Here is a 22,500-nt window from a genome sequence, read left to right on the forward strand (position 1 = left end):
TCATGATCCAATGCTATTAATGAATGAAATGCATCAGGTTATATCAAAGTGAATTCCTCCTCTTAGGTTAACAGTTCTGTTTATGGTGAATTCATTTATATTTGGGTTTTTTTTAATGATGATTTCTGGATATGAGTTTTTATTCATTTTTGTTTGCATTGAAAATGGAAGAGGAAGATTTTGTGTAATAAGTGCTCCGCCTCTTCTTGCGTTACGAGAGCAAAGACCTCCATGTGGCCTTTGATTAACCTTCTGAGACCCACAATAGACCTGTTTTTGTCTTTTAGGGGAATCCAGGGGGTCTTGAGAGGGAGACAGCAGGTCAATGTAGTCTATGACTAGAACTTGACACACAGCGTTGAGCTGGATCTCAAATTAATTTTCAGGTTCTCAGCTTTCAGATGATGTACAACACATATGTGACATCTACTGTTGACCTGTTATCTCCCCCTAAACACCCTCCTGAAGAAGACTAGAACGGGTCTATTGTGGGTCTCAGAGGGTTAAAAAAGGCGGTTGCTAACAAGTGGCTAAATGAAACTACTAAGCATCATCACGCCGACTCGTCTTCCTTTACATCCTCGTGGTGTTTATACTCGTGTTCATGCGACCGTGGTGTAGTTTGTTTATAGCCTTTATAACGTTAGCGTTTTACTTCTGGCGATTGCATTCACACTTAAAAGACCCATAGAAGTGGTGTTCATTAGTGGAGATTATCTTGTTGAACTAAACGTGGAAGAATTATAAACATGTGTTTGCCACAGAGCGGATTTTCTGCAATAACCCAAAACCCAAAGGAACAATCCCATTGGCTGTTAGTGGAGGGAACTCAGGGCGAAGCGAACTTCCTGGTCGGCCTATAAAAACACCAGGAGCGATCTATTCTGTAGCTGCCTAACGCTGAGCAGAGAGCAGCCAGGATGTGTATTATGACAACATGAGACGAAGCGGTGCAGTTTGTCATTAAGACAAACAGCTAACTAAAAGTCAAAGGAAGACTCCTCGTGTTAGGTTCCAGTGCTGATGCGTCCCTCCCGGTCAGGACAGTCCACAGAGGAGGAGGCTCAGGGTTTACTGGGGGAGCGGGTGGTGAACACTCCTGAAGCCTCCAGCATGGTCTTCCTGCGGGCCGTCTCCTTGGCCACGTTGTGGTTGAGTCGTCTCAGACGTTCCTGGGGACAGCAGATTTAGGTTATGTGGTTGTTGTTTATATTGCTTTAGTGTTTGTGTGCCTTTTTAAACTTGGTTGGTTATTGCGAGGGCGATACTAGTAGTTACAGAGAGGTGAAGTCCCGCCCCGTCCGTCGAACGGTAGTCAACGGAGAGAGACGTCATGGTTTGATCCCGTTTGAATCACACACATGATGTTTGTTAATTTAAAACATCATTTTGCGAGTCAGGAAAGTCTCAGTTTGTCGCAGCATCATTTAGTTCAGTGTGAAATGGAGATCACCTGAAAGTTGACCCAGGCTACTGTTGCATGTATTGTTTGTCGTTTTCAGTAAATATCACAGTAAGAGAGAGTCAGAAAACCAAAACAACCAGTTGAAGTAGCTAAAAGGCCCCGTAGAGCTGAAGGGAACTGATAAGTTGGTGAGAATTCTCTCTCTCTGGGTTTATCACTACCAGCAACGTCTTTCACATTACACATATGATCATTGTTAACACTACTGCTAAGTGCAGCTTTAAGAAGCTCCACTGACCTGAGCATTCTGCAGGATGTTGTTTACTAGCACTACTCTGCGTCTGGCGTTCAGCAGCTTCTTCACGTAAGGGTCCAGGTCCAGAGCCACCTTCTGATGCTCATTTATCCGGCACAACTCTGCAAAGACATACCAGACCAAACCAACGGTGAGCAAACACGTGATATGTAATATACTTTAGACGTTTATTTTTAAAAAGCTAATATGTTTAACATATAGGCAATTTAAAACAACAACAACAACAGCAACAGCAGCACGTGAGTCAGGGATTGAACAGACACACATATAGAATGAATTACCTGTGGCCAGATTGTCTATATGTTCTCTTAACTCTACCTGGCTTTCTCTGCAGAAACAAAAGAATCGCATTAATCCAGAGGAAGAGCAGACTGGATCACACACAGGTATGTTTCATCATTAGGACAACAAGCATCCAAGTGACATCTGAAGGATGCATTAGAAGAGAACAGGCTGAACAGCAGCAGGGCGACATGATGAGGAAGTCACGAGACAGACAGTCAGCTGCTGCTGCAGCTCCTGATGACTCAATAGCGTCCATTAGAGGTAATGAAGAGCCGCGTCTACCTGACTGAGTGAACATGCAGGTCGAGCTGCTGGATAGCTGGTCTCAGGAGGTCCAGCAGACCCTCGGCTATCACATCTTTACCTGAAGGAGTCGCTACTACAGCTGCTGCTGCTGCTGCTGCCGCCATTTCACTGAACCATCAACACCAGACAGACAGACAGACACGGCCTGTTAACAGAGGATAGGACACGGCCTGTTAGAGAGGCTAGGACTAGGGAGCTGTATGACGCATGTGCAGTGTAGCCGGAGCTGCCGTAGCGCGCTGTGATTGGCTCAGTGCAGATCAGAGTTTACTGCGCGTGCGTCGTACCCCGGTGATGTGACGCGTTGATGACGCTTCCTCTTTCACCCCCCCCTCCTTTCCATCCATACCGGAAGTTAACATTTTCCCAGATTTTGCACTGTACTATTTACTCTCTGGTCTTTTTTAATTATTATTATTATTATTATTATTTATTTTTTTTTTTATTGTGTTTTTTTTAAATGTATTTTATGTTTGTTTTATTTCATTTCTGTTGTCCTTGTATGTTTGGCACAGCTCTTTGTTTATGTTTTCGCTATGCTTCTTTTGTATATAAATGTTTTTAACGTTTTCTGCTGTTACTATGGATACTGACATTTTGAAATAAAAAAACATAAAAAAAAAAAAAAAAAGCCAGACAGGAAGTTAACATTTTCTCAGATTTTGCACTGTACTATAGAAATATTATATCTGGTTGCTATGGTTACAGTGACAAATACAGTAATGCATTTTTTCTTATTAATTTAATTTTAATTCTCGCAAAGTTCCACATTCACAAGTGTAAATTTACCAAAAAAAAAGCCTAATTTCTTTGTATTTATGAAAGAGATTGAATTATATCTGTCAACAATTTCTTCCTCACAAAACAAAAAAGCAATGAAAACAATGAATGTATGCAATATCTTTAAAGTTTTGAAGTGAAATTATTGTCATACTCTCGCGTGGTCTTTTCTATTTTTAATTTATTTTATATTATGTTGGTTTTGTTTCATTTCTGTTGTCCTTTTATGTTTGTCACAGCTCTTTGTTTATGTTTTCGCCATGCTTCTTCTGTATGTAAATGTTTTTAATGTTTTCTGCTGTTACAAAGTGTCTCCTCAGAGCTTACGAAGAACTGAACATATATGATGATGAACCCTAGAGCTTCTATGGAAGACTAAAGTCTTATTATTATTTATTTATTTATGCATTTCTTTTTTGTTCCTTGAATTATTTTCTACCCCCTCTTTTATTTTTGTTAATATATTATTTTTTATAATTTAAGTTATCTATCCTATCCAATTGTGCCTTGTATGTTAGAAGGATTGAGTTTAGATTAAATTGCCTTAATGTTTGTAAATTAATTTTCTTCAATTCAAAAAAACTTTGTATACTGCCATTTTGAAATAAAAGAATATTAAAAAAAATCCAGACCGGAAGTTACGTTTCTTGAACTCTGAAAAGACTTAAAATTAATGGACATTGAACTCCTCTGGTATTAAGTTTGTTTTGTATTGTTTCTTTATATATACTATACTACTATACTTGTGTACATGTCTCTTTAGTTGAAAATAAAGTTCTGGAAAAAAACAAAAAAGAAAGAAAGTTTTTTTTTTTTTTTTTTTTAAATGTCAGTATCCATAGTAACAGCAGAAACATCAAAAACATTTACATACAAAAGAGGCATAGCAAAAACATAAACAAAGAGCCGTGGCAAACATAAAAGGACAACAGAACTGAAACAAAACAAACATGAAATAAAAAATAAAAATAAAAAACACACAATAAAAATAAATAAATAAGTAGATAATAATAAAAAAAAGACCACGCGAGAGTATGACAATAATTCATAAAAAAAAGAAAGAAAGTCAGGAAGTTACGTCACGTCCGGGTGACGTCACGTCCGGGTAACGTCGGAGTCATAAGGCGCTCTCCATTTTCCTCCCGAGGACGGTTTACGACAGTTAGCGACGGTTGACGGCAGCTAGCAGCACCATCTAACGACAGTTAGCGACGGTTGACGGCAGCTAGCAGCACCATCTAACGACAGTTAGCGACGGTTGACGGCAGCTAGCAGCACCATCTAACGACAGTTAGCGACGGTTGACGGCAGCTAGCAGCACCATCTAACGACAGTTAGCGACGGTTGACGGCAGCTAGCAGCACCATCTAACGACAGTTAGCGACGGTTGACGGCAGCTAGCAGCACCATCTAACGACAGTTAGCGACGGTTGACGGCAGCTAGCAGCACCATCTTAGAGCAGAGCCGTCGTTAAACTCTGATCTTTAAACATCTAAAACTCTCCGGTTCATCTGACAAACACCAGAATACTACCTAGAGTCTGCTTAAGAAAGTATCATATTATAGGTTATATTATTACAACAGAAGAAGATAAAGACACCAGCTAACAGTTAGCCACGTTAGCTGCTAAAGCTAAGCTAAGCTAAAGGCTCTTCTCTCCGGACGACTCATCCACTGTGAGTACAACATGCTGAGTTACTATAGCAGACTCATCCACTGTGAGTACAACATGCTGAGTTACTATAGCAGACTCATCCACTGTGAGTACAACATGCTGAGTTACTATAGCAGACTCATCCACTGTGAGTACAACATGCTGAGTTACTATAGCAGACTCATCCACTGTGAGTACAACATGCTGAGTTACTATAGCAGACTCATCCACTGTGAGTACAACATGCTGAGTTACTATAGCAGACTCATCCACTGTGAGTACAACATGCTGAGTTACTATAGCAGACTCATCCACTGTGAGTACAACATGCTGAGTTACTATAGCAGACTCATCCACTGTGAGTACAACATGCTGAGTTACTATAGGAGACTCATCCACTGTGAGTACAACACGCTGAGTTACTATAGCAGACTCATCCACTGTGAGTACAACATGCTGAGTTACTATAGCAGACTCATCCACTGTGAGTACAACATGCTGAGTTACTATAGCAGACTCATCCACTGTGAGTACAACATGCTGAGTTACTATAGCAGACTCATCCACTGTGAGTACAACATGCTGAGTTACTATAGCAGACTCATCCACTGAGTACAACATGCTGAGTTACTATAGCAGACTCATCCACTGTGAGTACAACATGCTGAGTTACTATAGCAGACTCATCCACTGTGAGTACAACATGCTGAGAGTTACTATAGCAGACTCATCCACTGTGAGTACAACACGCTGAGTTACTATAGCAGACTCATCCACTGTGAGTACAACATGCTGAGAGTTACTATAGCAGACTCATCCACTGTGAGTACAACATGCTGAGTTACTATAGCAGACTCATCCACTGTGAGTACAACATGCTGAGTTACTATAGGAGACTCATCCACTGTGAGTACAACACGCTGAGTTACTATAGCAGACTCATCCACTGTGAGTACAACATGCTGAGTTACTATAGCAGACTCATCCACTGTGAGTACAACATGCTGAGTTACTATAGCAGACTCATCCACTGTGAGTACAACATGCTGAGTTACTATAGCAGACTCATCCACTGTGAGTACAACATGCTGAGTTACTATAGCAGACTCATCCACTGTGAGTACAACATGCTGAGAGTTACTATAGCAGACTCATCCACTGTGAGTACAACATGCTGAGTTACTATAGCAGACTCATCCACTGTGAGTACAACATGCTGAGTTACTATAGCAGACTCATCCACTGTGAGTACAACATGCTGAGTTACTATAGCAGACTCATCCACTGTGAGTACAACATGCTGAGTTACTATAGCAGACTCATCCACTGTGAGTACAACATGCTGAGTTACTATAGCAGACTCATCCACTGTGAGTACAACATGCTGAGAGTTACTATAGCAGACTCATCCACTGTGAGTACAACATGCTGAGTTACTATAGCAGACTCATCCACTGTGAGTACAACATGCTGAGAGTTACTATAGCAGACTCATCCACTGTGAGTACAACACGCTGAGTTACTATAGGAGACTCATCCACTGTGAGTACAACATGCTGAGTTACTATAGCAGACTCATCCACTGTGAGTACAACATGCTGAGTTACTATAGCAGACTCATCCACTGTGAGTACAACATGCTGAGTTACTATAGCAGACTCATCCACTGTGAGTACAACATGCTGAGTTACTATAGCAGACTCATCCACTGTGAGTACAACATGCTGAGAGTTACTATAGCAGACTCATCCACTGTGAGTACAACACGCTGAGTTACTATAGGAGACTCATCCACTGTGAGTACAACATGCAGAGTTACTATAGCAGACTCATCCACTGTGAGTACAACATGCTGAGTTACTATAGCAGACTCATCCACTGTGAGTACAACATGCTGAGAGTTACTATAGCAGACTCATCCACTGTGAGTACAACACGCTGAGTTACTATAGGAGACTCATCCACTGTGAGTACAACATGCTGAGTTACTATAGGAGACTCATCCACTGTGAGTACAACATGCTGAGTTACTATAGCAGACTCATCCACTGTGAGTACAACATGCTGAGTTACTATAGCAGACTCATCCACTGAGTACAACATGCTGAGTTACTATAGCAGACTCATCCACTGTGAGTACAACATGCTGAGTTACTATAGCAGACTCATCCACTGTGAGTACAACATGCTGAGTTACTATAGCAGACTCATCCACTGTGAGTACAACATGCTGAGAGTTACTATAGCAGACTCATCCACTGTGAGTACAACACGCTGAGTTACTATAGCAGACTCATCCACTGTGAGTACAACATGCTGAGTTACTATAGCAGACTCATCCACTGTGAGTACAACATGCTGAGTTACTATAGCAGACTCATCCACTGTGAGTACAACATGCTGAGTTACTATAGCAGACTCATCCACTGTGAGTACAACATGCTGAGAGTTACTATAGCAGACTCATCCACTGTGAGTACAACATGCTGAGTTACTATAGCAGACTCATCCACTGTGAGTACAACACGCTGAGTTACTATAGGAGACTCATCCACTGTGAGTACAACATGCTGAGTTACTATAGCAGACTCATCCACTGTGAGTACAACATGCTGAGTTACTATAGCAGACTCATCCACTGTGAGTACAACATGCTGAGTTACTATAGCAGACTCATCCACTGTGAGTACAACATGCTGAGAGTTACTATAGCAGACTCATCCACTGTGAGTACAACACGCTGAGTTACTATAGGAGACTCATCCACTGTGAGTACAACATGCTGAGTTACTATAGCAGACTCATCCACTGTGAGTACAACATGCTGAGTTACTATAGCAGACTCATCCACTGTGAGTACAACATGCTGAGAGTTACTATAGCAGACTCATCCACTGTGAGTACAACACGCTGAGTTACTATAGGAGACTCATCCACTGTGAGTACAACATGCTGAGTTACTATAGGAGACTCATCCACTGTGAGTACAACATGCTGAGTTACTATAGGAGACTCATCCACTGTGAGTACAACATGCTGAGTTACTATAGCAGACTCATCCACTGTGAGTACAACATGCTGAGTTACTATAGCAGACTCATCCACTGTGAGTACAACATGCTGAGTTACTATAGCAGACTCATCCACTGTGAGTACAACATGCTGAGAGTTACTATAGGAGACTCATCCACTGTGAGTACAACATGCTGAGAGTTACTATAGCAGACTCATCCACTGTGAGTACAACATGCTGAGAGTTACTATAGCAGACTCATCCACTGTGAGTACAACATGCTGAGAGTTACTATAGCAGACTCATCCACTGTGAGTACAACATGCTGAGTTACTATAGCAGACTCATCCACTGTGAGTACAACATGCTGAGAGTTACTATAGCAGACTCATCCACTGTGAGTACAACATGCTGAGTTACTATAGCAGACTCATCCACTGTGAGTACAACATGCTGAGTTACTATAGCAGACTCATCCACTGTGAGTACAACATGCTGAGAGTTACTATAGCAGACTCATCCACTGTGAGTACAACATGCTGAGTTACTATAGGAGACTCATCCACTGTGAGTACAACATGCTGAGTTACTATAGCAGACTCATCCACTGTGAGTACAACATGCTGAGAGTTACTATAGCAGACTCATCCACTGTGAGTACAACATGCTGAGTTACTATAGCAGACTCATCCACTGTGAGTACAACATGCTGAGAGTTACTATAGCAGACTCATCCACTGTGAGTACAACATGCTGAGTTACTATAGCAGACTCATCCACTGTGAGTACAACATGCTGAGAGTTACTATAGCAGACTCATCCACTGTGAGTACAACATGCTGAGAGTTACTATAGCAGACTCATCCACTGTGAGTACAACATGCTGAGTTACTATAGCAGACTCATCCACTGTGAGTACAACATGCTGAGAGTTACTATAGCAGACTCATCCACTGTGAGTACAACATGCTGAGTTACTATAGCAGACTCATCCACTGTGAGTACAACATGCTGAGTTACTATAGGAGACTCATCCACTGTGAGTACAACACGCTGAGTTACTATAGCAGACTCATCCACTGTGAGTACAACATGCTGAGTTACTATAGCAGACTCATCCACTGTGAGTACAACATGCTGAGTTACTATAGCAGACTCATCCACTGTGAGTACAACATGCTGAGTTACTATAGCAGACTCATCCACTGTGAGTACAACATGCTGAGAGTTACTATAGCAGACTCATCCACTGTGAGTACAACATGCTGAGTTACTATAGCAGACTCATCCACTGTGAGTACAACATGCTGAGAGTTACTATAGCAGACTCATCCACTGTGAGTACAACATGCTGAGTTACTATAGCAGACTCATCCACTGTGAGTACAACATGCTGAGTTACTATAGCAGACTCATCCACTGTGAGTACAACATGCTGAGAGTTACTATAGCAGACTCATCCACTGTGAGTACAACATGCTGAGTTACTATAGCAGACTCATCCACTGTGAGTACAACATGCTGAGTTACTATAGCAGACTCATCCACTGTGAGTACAACATGCTGAGTTACTATAGCAGACTCATCCACTGTGAGTACAACATGCTGAGTTACTATAGCAGACTCATCCACTGTGAGTACAACATGCTGAGTTACTATAGCAGACTCATCCACTGTGAGTACAACATGCTGAGTTACTATAGCAGACTCATCCACTGTGAGTACAACACGCTGAGTTACTATAGCAGACTCATCCACTGTGAGTACAACACGCTGAGTTACTATAGCAGACTCATCCACTGTGAGTACAACACGCTGAGTTACTATAGCAGACTCATCCACTGTGAGTACAACATGCTGAGAGTTACTATAGCAGACTCATCCACTGTGAGTACAACATGCTGAGTTACTATAGCAGACTCATCCACTGTGAGTACAACATGCTGAGTTACTATAGCAGACTCATCCACTGTGAGTACAACATGCTGAGTTACTATAGCAGACTCATCCACTGTGAGTACAACATGCTGAGAGTTACTATAGCAGACTCATCCACTGTGAGTACAACATGCTGAGTTACTATAGCAGACTCATCCACTGTGAGTACAACATGCTGAGTTACTATAGCAGACTCATCCACTGTGAGTACAACATGCTGAGTTACTATAGCAGACTCATCCACTGTGAGTACAACATGCTGAGTTACTATAGCAGACTCATCCACTGTGAGTACAACATGCTGAGTTACTATAGCAGACTCATCCACTGTGAGTACAACATGCTGAGTTACTATAGGAGACTCATCCACTGTGAGTACAACATGCTGAGTTACTATAGCAGACTCATCCACTGTGAGTACAACATGCTGAGTTACTATAGGAGACTCATCCACTGTGAGTACAACATGCTGAGTTACTATAGCAGACTCATCCACTGTGAGTACAACATGCTGAGTTACTATAGGAGACTCATCCACTGTGAGTACAACATGCTGAGTTACTATAGCAGACTCATCCACTGTGAGTACAACACGCTGAGTTACTATAGCAGACTCATCCACTGTGAGTACAACACGCTGAGTTACTATAGCAGACTCATCCACTGTGAGTGCAACACGCTGAGTTACTATAGCAGACTCATCCACTGTGAGTACAACACGCTGAGTTACTATAGCAGACTCATCCACTGTGAGTACAACACGCTGAGTTACTATAGCAGACTCATCCACTGTGAGTACAACACGCTGAGTTACTATAGCAGACTCATCCACTGTGAGTACAACACGCTGAGTTACTATAGCAGACTCATCCACTGTGAGTACAACACGCTGAGTTACTATAGCAGACTCATCCACTGTGAGTACAACATGCTGAGTTACTATAGCAGACTCATCCACTGTGAGTACAACACGCTGAGTTACTATAGCAGACTCATCCACTGTGAGTACAACACGCTGAGTTACTATAGCAGACTCATCCACTGTGAGTACAACACGCTGAGTTACTATAGCAGACTCATCCACTGTGAGTACAACATGCTGAGTTACTATAGCAGACTCATCCACTGTGAGTACAACATGCTGAGTTACTATAGGAGACTCATCCACTGTGAGTACAACATGCTGAGTTACTATAGCAGACTCATCCACTGAGTACAACACGCTGAGTTACTATAGCAGACTCATCCACTGAGTACAACATGCTGAGTTACTATAGCAGACTCATCCACTGTGAGTACAACATGCTGAGTTACTATAGCAGACTCATCCACTGTGAGTACAACATGCTGAGTTACTATAGCAGAGCATCAAACGCTTCTTAAACGATTCAACATAAATTACTGTATGTAGTCAGGTCTACTTTATTACTATAGCACATTTAAAACAACATAATCTACCAAAGAGCTTTACAGACATGATGAGAGAATACAAACAAGAAAAACAGAATAAAAACAGGCCAGCAGAACAGACAACAGAACAGACAACAGAGCAGACAACAGAACAGACAACAGAGCAGACAACAGAACAGACAACAGAGCAGACAACAGAGCAGACAACAGAGCAGACAACAGAACAGACAATAGAGCAGACAACAGAGCAGACAACAGAGCAGACAACAGAGCAGACAACAGAGCAGACAACAGAGCAGACAACAGAGCAGACAACAGAGCAGACAACAGAGCAGACAACAGAACAGACAACAGAGCAGACAACAGAACAGACAACAGAGCAGACAACAGAGCAGACAACAGAGCAGACAACAGAACAGACAACAGAGCAGACAACAGAGCAGACAACAGAGCAGACAACAGAGCAGACAACAGAACAGACAACAGAGCAGACAACAGAGCAGACAACAGAATCTCACATCCACAGACAGAGACCAGATAAACCCATGAGTAACACACTGTTATAATGAGCTTTATAAAAGGCCTGTTAATCATCACAATTCAACAGACTGGGGTTCCATAGACTGGGGTTCCACAGACTGGGGTTCCACAGACCGGGGTTCCACAGACTGGGGTTCCACAGTAGCCCAGCTAACTTGTGTTTGTCAGCCCAAGTGAAGCTGGTTTCTTGGGATCAAGAATAAGAACATAAAGCTGACTGTGTTCTTGGCTCAGAACTATTTCACTAAATGAAGATGGACTCTTCCTGTATAGGGTTAAATCTCGTGTCTCTGAGCATCGAGACTCCGAGCTCACTGTAATAATACTGAATGGTGCTTCATGGAGAGCCGAGGCTCTACAGCAGCAACACACATGCTCTCATCTCTTCATGGCTCAGTAGAAGGGAAACTGTTGTGCTGCAGACAGTCTGTCTATCAGTGATTTATGACCAGACAGCTGACCTACCAACTGGCCCTACTGATGGTTATTACAGAGGCTACCATCCTGTGATCACTTTCACATTACTTGCTTGGTAATAGTTGAATGAGTTGGTTAATGAAAGTTAAAATGAATTAAAAGAAATGAAGGCGCCACTAGAAATGTTCTATAGAAACTGGATGTTTTAAGGATTTCGATCCTAAACTGTGAGACAACCAAACTGGCATTATGTGTGTGTACTCCAAGGGGAATTAACTATTTATAATACTATTCATAAATGCTCATTAATCACCTTTTAACCCGGCAACTGTGCTTCCAGCATAGAGTCAGGGTTTGTTGAATCTGAAATCCTTTCAAATTCCTTATCAAATCTAATTTAAGTTTTGCTTCCAACATTTGCAGCTTTCTTAAAGATATAAATAATATCTGTGGCCTACTTTACACCTCATTAGCTACTCGGTCCAAATACTGCAGGTCCTGATTAAGAGTTATGAGGTTGATGAGCTTAAAATGTTAAAGTTTATTTAACCTTATTTGGGGGAATCTCCTGAAATTTCTTTCACTCACAAATAATCTTTGACTGCACAAACACCGGCAGAGAGCATTTCCTATCGTTTATTTAGATACAGCTGATGTCATCTGCTACTGGCAACATTTGTCATATCGCAACCGGTGAAAGCAACGGTCAGCCCCAGCTGAGACTGAGAAAAGTCTGCTACTCAAATGTTTTCCAAATTGTACTTTGCTAATAGAAACAGTGGAGAGGTAAAATGTTTTGCCAACCATACCCAAAATGAAACAAGCTAAAACCAACCCTGTTGCGCATTAATTTTAAGCTCAGAATACCAACAATAAAACATATCTCAGTGTCATACATTTAATGCCATGTTAAGTCAGATGTTTCTATCTAATACCGTATGTAATTGCGTTCTAAATCTTGTCTTACTTCCCTTCTTAGTTGACCTTGTTTTTATTTTCTGTCCCGTCTGTTTCCAGGAGCCTGCAAGCCGAAGTCTGCCAAAATGAGCGCACCCTCCTCCCAAAAAGTTGTGCTGAAAAGTACCACCAAAGTGTCCCTAAACGAGCGGTGAGGCGCCACGCACCCTGTCAGCAGTTACACACCAGATGCAAAGGGCCAGCCTTGGCTGGTGAAGGTTCTAGTGCAACCTACGGAAGGCTACTGGTTGGGGGACCGGACCCGACATGGATGCTATTCTGACTGTCCCCAGTGTGTGCACTGCTCACTCAACTTTATTGGTCCTGTCAATATTTCTTGATGCTCCTGCAGACTTGAATGTGATCGTACCGTGGAGCAGACGGGGCTGGCCCGGGCCACATATCTTGTGTGAGCAGTGTACTCATGTAGACAAGGGGAGAGGGTAGTGGTTGTTGTGGGTAAGCCTTGGTTAGCCTATGCTAGACAAGACCACTGTCCTACAAATGCCCTGGCACTCCTGCTCCCTGTTACTTAAACAGCACAGTATACATCACGTATACACCTGAAATGGGTAGAGGAAGGCTTAAGCTAAACCATGAAGATGGGGCACCTCTTAATGGAAGTGAAGCACGTGCTCCTTTATCCTCCTGTTCTGTCACTCTTTCTCCTCTCTGCTCCGAGTCTATCAAAGACCAGGTACTCAGTCCTAGCTTGGACGTGACAAAGAGCTCCCCGTCCCCCTCCATCTCTCCCTCCCTCCCGAGTCTCTCCGTGGTTTAACCACGAGTCACGGTCCATGTTGTAAGTGGCTGGGTGGCCTGGCGCTACTCACGTCCGGGGCCTCCGCTGCCGTGGCACGATGACACCCCAGCCAGTCAGTCGGAGGCCTGTAAGTGGCAAAATGCGCTCTTCTTCTGGCTCCTTCTCTCTCTGCTTCTGTCCTTCAGTCTGTCTTTGCACTGTGAGTTCTTCTTTATCTTAGTTTCTTCTTGTGCTTGTTTGAAAACATGCTAAATTCAAGTGTAAATCATTCTGGATTGTCATATGATTGAGAGAGTCTGCGTGGCTTCATCTGTAATATGAGAAATGACTTGATGTGGAACCCTGCTTCCTCCTCCGCTGTATATCCCCTGTCCCTTTCTTTTACTTCCTCCCTCTTGTTTCCCTCCCACCTCTAAAGCTTCACTAACATGCTGAAGAACAAGCAGCCCACTGCGGTAAGCATTCGAGCCACCATGCAACAGCAGCATTTGGCCAGTGCCCGCAATCGCCGGCTGGCCCAGCAGATGGAGAACCGGCCCTCGGTGCAAGCTGCTCTGAATCACAAGCAGGTGAGGGCAAAGATCGGACGAGCCGAGTGTCAGCGGACCTTTCTATTCACCACGTAGAGAGCCATGTTGTAAACTGTAGACTGACCTGCACCTATACTGTATTTGTGTAAAGAGTTAATGCAAGGTGGGTGTCTGGGACTTCGACTTTCTACTTGTCGGCTCAAAAAAATGCTTCCAATAATGCAACTCAGTGGCGTCTTTTGTTAGACTCTGTCTGTACGACTAGTTTCACACGCTGGGTCGTTCTTAACACGTCGAGGTTCCAGTGCACGGTACGGCTCGACTTGACTCAGTTTTAGTACTTAACTCAATTTCGTTTTCCAGTGCAGATAGTCCCGCCCTCAGTGTAGGCGGGATTCTTAGCTGATCATCATAGCGACACCGTGTGAATCTTGCCGTGACATCATCTTCTCTCGCTGGATCCCGTCATCGGCAACCAAACAGAGGAGCGTCTGTACTTGGTTGGTTGACCACGGCGGGGTCATTGCCTGATTTCATTTAATCATAATTACATCTGTGAATAACTTGTGTCAGAGCCTGAAGCAGCGCCTGGGGAAGAGCAACATCCAGGCCAGGCTGGGCCGGCCCGTCGGGGCTCTGATGCGTGGAGGAGTTCCCGGAGGCAGAGGAGGGATGCGAGGGATGAACAGGGGTGGTCTCCGAGGACGAGCCAGAGGAGGAGTAATGAGGGGAGCTCTGTCCCTGAGAGGTGAGTAAATCCACGACCTCACAACTCGTTGTCTTCACTGCTCTTTCTGGGTTTGCATTCAGTGATGATGATGTTACTTTGTGTTGCACAGGGAAGCGAGTGTCTTCTACAGGCGGCCCCATGCGAGGTCGCGGCTCTGCCGGCCGTCTGGCCATGCGTAGAGGAGGCCGTCAGCGTGGAGGACCTCCTGGCAGAGGAGGAGCTCTGTCCAGAGGAGGAGCAAGAGGAGGAGCAAGAGGAGGAGTAGCCAGAGGTCAGGGGTCACAATGTTTTACTTTTTCTATTTGTACTTTTCTAGAGATGCACCAATACCGAAACGAGGATCCGATACTGTGCTCATGTACTCGTATACGCAAAACAGCTCCGATACAACAGCACCGATACCACTTTACAGCAGTGTGACACTAACCTCTCGTCACCATCTTTCGGGTCCTCACGCTCCACCTCCCCGATGGTGCGGGGAGACGGGCCGGGGGTGCGCCCGACCCCGTGGATCGCACCTCACCCTTGGGATCCCCCCTCAGGCGCCGCCCGCCGGCCCTCACTTTCATTGCGCCACGGGGGTTTTGTTTGCACCCTCTGACACGTGCGTGTGTTAGAATCTTTGGTCCATTTTTCAAAACGGGTCGGGCGGGTTGCAGACATCGCCGCAGACCCCTGGCGCCCTTTACGTGGGCCGAGCCCCGCCCTGGGGCACGACGTGGTTGGGGCGCACTGAGGACAGTCCGCCCCGGTGACACTTTGGTCACGGCCCGGGAAGCACCGTCTCACCGACCTAGAGCCGGTAGCGGCGCACCGCCTCGTATGCGGGACTCCCCAGCCTGCCGTGTGTCGCTCACACCCTCCAGCTGGCTGTTAACGAGGCTCTTTTGGCTCAGAGAAGTACTCGTATCGGTACTCGGTATCAGAGAGTACCCAAATGTAAGTACTTGTACTCGGTCTGAAAAGAAGTGGTATCGGTGCATCTGTATACTTTTCAATTTAACTGAAATATCAGAACTACACATTGACTTGACCAGTTCTATTCATTCATTGTCTCTGTGTGTGTGTGTGTGTGTGTGTGTGTGTGTGTGTGTTGATGAACAGGCCGCGGCGGACTGCGTGGTCGCGGTGGTTTCGCCGGTCGAGGTGGCCGCGGTCGGGGTCGAGGTGTGGGCCGACAGAATGTGACCCGCGAACAACTGGACAACCAGCTGGACGCCTACATGTCCAAGACCAAAGGTCACCTGGATGCGGAGCTGGACGCCTACATGGCCCAGGCCGACCCGGACAGCATGGAGTGAGACGCTGACGGACTCTGACGCTGAACTGTACAGCTGAACTCACACATCCAGTGTAGTTTTCCACCAGACTGACGGGCTGAGAGATGATTGTTTGTAATCTAGACGAGAGTGGTGACGGTCCGGGACTCTCAGCTTTGGAACAGCGAGACATGGAGGTTTCCTCTTGAACGTGCTTCGACCACTACTCTATTCTGCATCAACCTGCTCCTGCAAACCCTTTTAAATCTGGAAGAACTGTGTGAAGGGACCTTTTTAAACAGTAACAACCCCTGCTGTCTATAGACGTCTGTTTTTTTTATTATTATTATTACTTTTTTTAAATATATGACCTGAAAAAAGAATTGGGACAGATCTGTGTAACGGTCGATGATCCAGGTGACGTTGTGTTTAACCACCTGTTTGTTTTTACTTCTATTTTAAATGTGATTTTTAGCGTTAGCGTGCTCAGACCTTTTGGGGATTCATTCATTGGCTTATCTCGGAAACATTTGCAATGCAAACCTTTTCTAAATAATTTGTTAAAAGAATGTAAGCAGAAGGTTTTAAAGCCAAGTATCCATTCGTCATGTTTTGTATTTAAAAGATGTAGTACTTTCTGTTCCTCTATCTTCCACCTGTCGGCGTTGAGTTCAGTGGACGGCTGACGTCCTGAAACTTGTACTTGAGAGCGTTTGTACGACCTTATCCAAAGCAAGGAAACTAGGTTTTAATTAAAATGGAAATGATTTCCCTAATTGTGTCAATTTTATGAATTTAAATGCCCTTGAGTAAAAATGTTGACCGCAGATAAAATGTTGTGTATCTCCAGAGTGAATAATTAAATCAGCCGGTATCGGCAAAGTCAGAAAATAGAAGCTGGAATTTGATCCTTCCCCGGTGGACATGGGTAGACGACGGCCTTAGTTTAGGAGGGCAATGAGATATTCTTAAAGGTCCCATATTGTAAAAAGTGAGATTATCAAGTCTTTTATATTATGAAGCAGGTTTAAGTGCTTTATATATATATTTATAAATACTGTGAAAGTATCAAAACACTCAATCCATGGATAAATACACAGCCCGTATTCAGAAATTGTGCGTTTGAAACAAGCGTCAGGATTTCTGTCCATTTGTGATGTCACAAATATACAATATTTAGACCGTTATACTGTTTTAAATGTAAACATTCTAAATGTTTCCCAATTTATTTCCTGTTGCAGTGGATGTGAATAACATCAGCTGACAGGAAGTAAACATGGACCCAAGCTGTTGCCTAGCAACGCAATTCTGTTACAAGGCACTAAAACGGAGCGTTTCAGACGAGAGGGTGAATACAGGTATATTCAGACAATGAGGAAAATGTGTTTTTTGAACATTAAAAGCATGTAAACATGTTCTAGTAGAAACACAAAATATGAACCTGAAGATGAGCTGATGTGGGACCTTTAAATGATTCTCAACCTTGTTGACCCCTTAAAGCAAAGTAATGTTTAAGGACTGTTTTATTTCAGTCATTTTAGAATGAAATTATTTAGAAAATCCCAAGCAAAACGAATATTTATGGCGTGTGTAGAAAATGAATGATTTGTCTACTTTACTTTTTTTTTTTTTTTTTTTTTTTTTAAATCATGCGGCTTTGGGTTTCTAAGCCCCCAGTTTGGGATTTTGTGTCAGCAAAAGTAACCACACCCCCTCCTGGTGGGACTGAGGCACATGGGGGGACAGCCACGGAAACATGAAGTTATTAAGTTTCCAGGTGTTCCGTCTGTACGTCATGAATCAGAAATTAATATGAATTGATTAATTCAAATTGTGGCGGTACTGAGTTCCCCAGACTTTAGTTGTTCAGTCAAAAGACTGAAAAACAGTTCCCATCCACATAATAATATAAAATAAAATGCCTTCTTAATAATAATAATGAACAAATGCCTCTTCAATAATGAACAAATGCCTCTATATTAACAAACAATTAAGGAAACTGAAATATTGGTTTTATTTTTCCTTTTACCCTCCTTTAAAGTTTTCCCAAATAAAATACACTAAAAGAAATGGGTATAAAGGGTTTCATTGAAAATCAACAAATGAATAGAATACAAAAATACAGCCTGCAGGCGTTAGGCTATTGTAAGGCAAGCCAGCTGTTGCACAAATAGTACCTAAACGTCCCAGTGCAGGTAACCCAATTGGTTGGCACTTAACTTGTTTCCCCAACTAGGAGTCAACACTCTCAACAAACAAAACACAAAGATCACAGAATCCCAAAAGGGCCCAAAACAGACCAGAGTTTCTGATAAAGCTGATAACACATGTTGCATTGAGTGAAGGAGAGATCAGAATGACACTGGGTGTGCAGTTTCCCTCCTCTTTTAAGCCCTACAGAAAGGGCGTCGTTACACCCTGATTGGCCAAGAGGGGAATGCACCAAGCTGCTCTCAACTATCATTTAAGAGCCAGTCCCCACACCCTGCGCAACAGGTGAACTGAATAACCCTCTAATCACTCAGCAACTCAACCAAAAAACACACCAGGGAAAAGGGAAACAACAGCAAGCACCAGAGAATTGGCAGCTGCCACAAAATATAGAAAGTATCAGGGTTTAGAACATTATGATAGAAGTATATGATGTCATCCCCATGCTTTATTATGGCTCATAAGTTGTTGCAGCAAGTTTTCAGGTTGATATCATTTGTTCCAGATTTGGTGCCAAATTTAGCAATTTTTTGATTGAAGAATTGATAAAAATGAATAATCCCTCCTAAACACCACATTAAGACACCAAGGCCTTGAGATTTCTGCAAGAATTGCATTCCCTCGAGTTCGGTCCCCTGAACGCATCGATAGTGAGTTTAACAGTCTACCTACGTTCCCGACAGGTACTCACACCTTCACATATTACCTTGGTATAAGGGTAGCGTAATGTGATGAGTGAGTGGTCAAATGACAGAGAGATGCACTATGAGCAAATCAGCTGAACGGCGATCAGAGCAGAGAAGAAATTACCAGTAAAGTTGCCTCATGTTATTAAATGTTCAGTGTCAAACGTTCCACCATGAGACCTTGAAGCTCCTCCGTTCAGCCCACAACAACCGACTCTTTAAGAGTTTCTAAACAGCACCTGAAGCAGGTCAACGTATTTGATGAAGTTCAGGTACTTGCATGATTCTGGGGTCGCATCAACATGGTTGAACACTTTGGATAAAAGCATCCGCTAAATAAATGCAACCTATTCATATTTTTCATAGATATATATATATATATATTAGGAGAGACTTAAAGACAAGAGAGCAGAGTTATGGAGTAACTGGTTTTATTTGTTATCAGTACACCGTAGATAAACGACAGTGAACACACAGCTGCCTTTACAAAGTTCTGTCTGTGTTCCACAGCGAGCGACGGCAGATCAGAGCGCCAACCGCCGTCCTTTCAGCCGCTCACCGACAGCTCAGCATCGATCTGAAAATACAAAAAGCAACAATTCAGCTGTTACACTCAACAGTAGACATCAATCATCACTTTGATGGACCATGATAGAGACAACCAAATATTAATGTTTTACAAATGAGGCAGAAAGAAGGTCATGTTCCCAACAGGTCGACTCAGCACGAAGCTAAAGAAGACCGGCGGGATGGTTTTTGTTTTCTGGTCAATTCCACAGCAAGACAGGAACGGAAAGTCCTGAAAGCCTTGGTATATGACCAACCCCAAATACTCAGTATATTACTTATAACTTACAGTGAGAGCCTTGGTATATGACCAAACCTAACCACTGACGGTACATTACTCACAGTCAGAGCCTTGGTATATGACCAAACCTAACCACTGACGGTACATTACTCACAGTCAGAGCCTTGGTATATGACCAAACCTAACCACTGACGGTACATTACTCACAGTCAGAGCCTTGGTATATGACCAACCCCAAACCACTGACGGTACATTACTTTATTACTTACAGTGAGAAGTTGCTGACGCTCGTTCCAGGTCTCCAGATTGTTCTAGGATTCTGAAAAACAAACAATTCTGTCACAACTCCAGTATTTTATCCACTCATTATTTAATGTTTTGCTTAGAGTTCAGTTTTAACATGTTGAACCTGTGATGGTTAATTTATACGACAAAAATGTGCCACAGTTTGCAGGTAGAGAAGGGCAAGAGAGAGTCGAGGGCAGTTTTCTGCATTGATAGACAACTGGATTCCTGATTCACTTCTCTGATCATCATGATGGTGTTTCTTTATAGTAGTCATGTTCTGCAGTAATATCCCACAGCACTCATGGTAGTGAACATGTGGGTAAAGCGAAACCACAGATTTAATCTGTGAGGTATTTCCAACGACACGGCCCTACAGGTAAAGGTCAGTCGGGATAGACCTCACATTCACTGGTAGTTCGATTGATTGTTAACGCTCCGTACTTGAGTCCACATGAGAAGGTGGTCTGGAATACGGATCATGTGGACTCTGGTACGGTTTGCATCGGGTGTAAAAGCCAACCGTACGAAACCGGAAGTGGACCGCTAGTTAACACGAGTAACGTTGGCATCAAACTCGGTGAACTCAAAGTTTATTTTAACCGAACCAGAGTTGGTGATTGTTGGAAAGACCAACAACGTGTTGGTGAGTTTTATTTTGTTTCTGTCCAGTTTGAATGACGTGTTTTTCGATGCTCCGCCACAAGAACAGCTGATCTCAACATAAACAAATGCACGTGGATGATGACGTGACTGTACTCGGGTACGGATCAATCGTACCCAATATGAAAACGCCCTTATCCAATCTCCTCTAACAGTGTTCAGTTCAACACTCACCTCTGCTGAAGCCTGGGCTGGGGATGAGGAGGAGGAAGAGGAGGCGATCCTCCGCTGCAGTAGAAACCTGGAACAAGCCAGACGGGACGGAGTGAGAAATCGATTTTGCATACATTTTCAAAACAGTTTTCTAACTTTCAACTGTCCTGACGTCGACGTATAAACCATCAAAAATGTTTATTAGTTCAGGTATCTCACTGCTGTCTTTACTAACACCATCCTGGAAACACGCAGAACATTCAAACGGGATGTTTCAACAATCAAACCAGGACTCCAAACACGATCTGCATGGAGACCAACGATGCCAGATGTTGAGTTCTTCTAGCACTGACTTATGAACAAACCAGCTGATGAACCAGCTGGCTGCAGATACCGTACAGTGCTGTCATCATGTACAACCAGATACTGTTAAAACACACTTACTGCTGTCACAAGTTCACCAGAGTCTCATGCTGCTGGCATCACAGCGACCTGAAGACAGAAGACAAGTTTCAGTAAAGTGACACAAAACACATTTACAACAAACACTGTCTGGACATCTTGTTAGCTTTAAGCTGAGCAGGAAACATTAAAGAACATGAATCCCAACAAGTCTTCATATTCAGCTCATCTTTATCCTCAACCTGGTCAGTATACAGTTCCTTCACAGCTCATTCATCACATGTTCTGCAGAAATATCCCACAGCGCTCATGGTAGTGAACATGTGGGTAAAGCGAAACCACAGATTTACTCTGTGAGGTATTTCCAACGACACGGCCCTACAGGTAAAGGTCAGTCGGGATAGACCTCAGCTTCACTGGTAGACTACCACTTATCCTCCTCTAACAACTCTCACCTCTGCTGAAGCCTGAAGCCGGGGATGAGGATGAGGTCCTCCGCTGCAGCAGACACCTGGAACAAGTCAGGCAGGACGGAGTGAGAAATCAGTTTCTGTTTGATTAGATTATAAAAGTTACATTAACATGCATCTGTTTTCTCCCCTTTTAGAAAAAGTAATGACTCATCACAGCCTCAATTTAGCAAACAGACATTAAGTACAGATCTGACAGGACTCCGTATCATCCCAGTTTAGTTTAACAGAATAAGCACAGATGCAGTCAAGAAGTCGCTTTCTAAGAGGATGTTTCAACAATCAAACCAGGACTCCAAACACAAACTGCATGGAGACCAACGATGCCAGATGTTGAGTTCTTCTAGCACTGACTTATGAACAAACCAGCTGATGAACCAGCTGGCTGCAGATACCGTACAGTGCTGTCCACTAACCGTAGCATCATGGGAAACAATCATGTCAATGTATGGCCTCTGTACTCACCAGATGCTGCATCAGTGCTGAAAGCTGGAGCAGTCAGGAGACCTGCAGGAGGA

The 22,500-nt window shown here is 43.4% G+C and overlaps 2 protein-coding genes, 1 long non-coding RNA gene and 4 other non-coding genes across 9 annotated transcripts in view; 1 reads left to right on the forward strand and 6 right to left on the reverse strand.

Annotated features, from left to right (window-relative positions):
* Window positions 1-2,470, reverse strand: part of snapin (SNAP associated protein) — a 2,767-nt gene extending 297 nt beyond the window's left edge. The window contains exons 1-4 of the mRNA XM_037794771.1: window positions 2,289-2,470; window positions 2,003-2,049; window positions 1,704-1,822; window positions 1-1,172 (exon numbers count right to left, since the gene is read on the reverse strand). The exon at window positions 1-1,172 is cut by the window's left edge and continues 297 nt beyond it. Of these exons, the coding sequence (XP_037650699.1) occupies window positions 1,065-1,172; window positions 1,704-1,822; window positions 2,003-2,049; window positions 2,289-2,416 (402 nt within the window). The 5' untranslated portion in view covers window positions 2,417-2,470 and the 3' untranslated portion in view covers window positions 1-1,064. The remainder of the gene's footprint in view (window positions 1,173-1,703; window positions 1,823-2,002; window positions 2,050-2,288) is intronic.
* A 1,983-nt stretch (window positions 2,471-4,453) lies between these two features.
* Window positions 4,454-17,081, forward strand: chtopa (chromatin target of PRMT1a). 3 transcript variants are annotated; one of them, XM_037794757.1, is made up of 6 exons: window positions 4,454-4,769; window positions 13,083-13,173; window positions 14,204-14,354; window positions 14,889-15,063; window positions 15,155-15,316; window positions 16,150-17,081. In XM_037794757.1, exons 2-6 carry the CDS (start codon window positions 13,109-13,111, stop codon window positions 16,344-16,346), a joined length of 750 nt encoding a protein of 249 aa, XP_037650685.1. In that variant the 5' UTR covers window positions 4,454-4,769; window positions 13,083-13,108; the 3' UTR covers window positions 16,347-17,081. The 3 variants fall into 3 exon arrangements, with proteins under 3 accessions (XP_037650685.1, XP_037650686.1, XP_037650687.1); XM_037794758.1 differs by lacking the exon at window positions 4,454-4,769 and adding an exon at window positions 8,872-8,883; XM_037794759.1 differs by lacking the exon at window positions 4,454-4,769 and adding an exon at window positions 10,186-10,195.
* A 2,534-nt stretch (window positions 17,082-19,615) lies between these two features.
* Window positions 19,616-22,500, reverse strand: part of LOC119503165 — a 4,751-nt gene continuing 1,866 nt past the window's right edge. The window contains exons 4-9 of the long non-coding RNA XR_005210252.1: window positions 22,448-22,489; window positions 21,968-22,023; window positions 21,555-21,602; window positions 21,132-21,198; window positions 20,279-20,328; window positions 19,616-19,778 (exon numbers count right to left, since the gene is read on the reverse strand). This is a non-coding gene — a long non-coding RNA (uncharacterized LOC119503165). The remainder of the gene's footprint in view (window positions 19,779-20,278; window positions 20,329-21,131; window positions 21,199-21,554; window positions 21,603-21,967; window positions 22,024-22,447; window positions 22,490-22,500) is intronic.
* Window positions 20,568-20,701, reverse strand: LOC119504056. Its single transcript, XR_005210501.1, has one exon. It is a non-coding gene; the product is annotated as a small nucleolar RNA SNORA18 (small nucleolar RNA).
* On the reverse strand, window positions 21,378-21,515 carry LOC119504049. The gene has a single exon (XR_005210495.1). It is a non-coding gene; the product is annotated as a small nucleolar RNA SNORA8 (small nucleolar RNA).
* On the reverse strand, window positions 21,791-21,924 carry LOC119504055. The gene has a single exon (XR_005210500.1). It is a non-coding gene; the product is annotated as a small nucleolar RNA SNORA18 (small nucleolar RNA).
* Window positions 22,251-22,388, reverse strand: LOC119504047. The gene has a single exon (XR_005210493.1). It is a non-coding gene; the product is annotated as a small nucleolar RNA SNORA8 (small nucleolar RNA).

Source organism: Sebastes umbrosus, chromosome 15 (assembly GCF_015220745.1).
Source record: "Sebastes umbrosus isolate fSebUmb1 chromosome 15, fSebUmb1.pri, whole genome shotgun sequence".
NCBI lineage: Eukaryota > Metazoa > Chordata > Actinopteri > Perciformes > Sebastidae > Sebastes > Sebastes umbrosus.

Bases quoted from the DNA above. Each gene is read 5' to 3' on its own strand.
- chtopa (XM_037794757.1), top strand. From the start codon at position 13,109: ATGAGCGCACCCTCCTCCCAAAAAGTTGTGCTGAAAAGTACCACCAAA. The intron at 14,355-14,888 runs GTGAGGGCAAAG...AACTTGTGTCAG, and splicing joins CTGCTCTGAATCACAAGCAG to AGCCTGAAGCAGCGCCTGGG. The intron at 15,064-15,154 runs GTGAGTAAATCC...TGTGTTGCACAG, and splicing joins GGGAGCTCTGTCCCTGAGAG to GGAAGCGAGTGTCTTCTACA.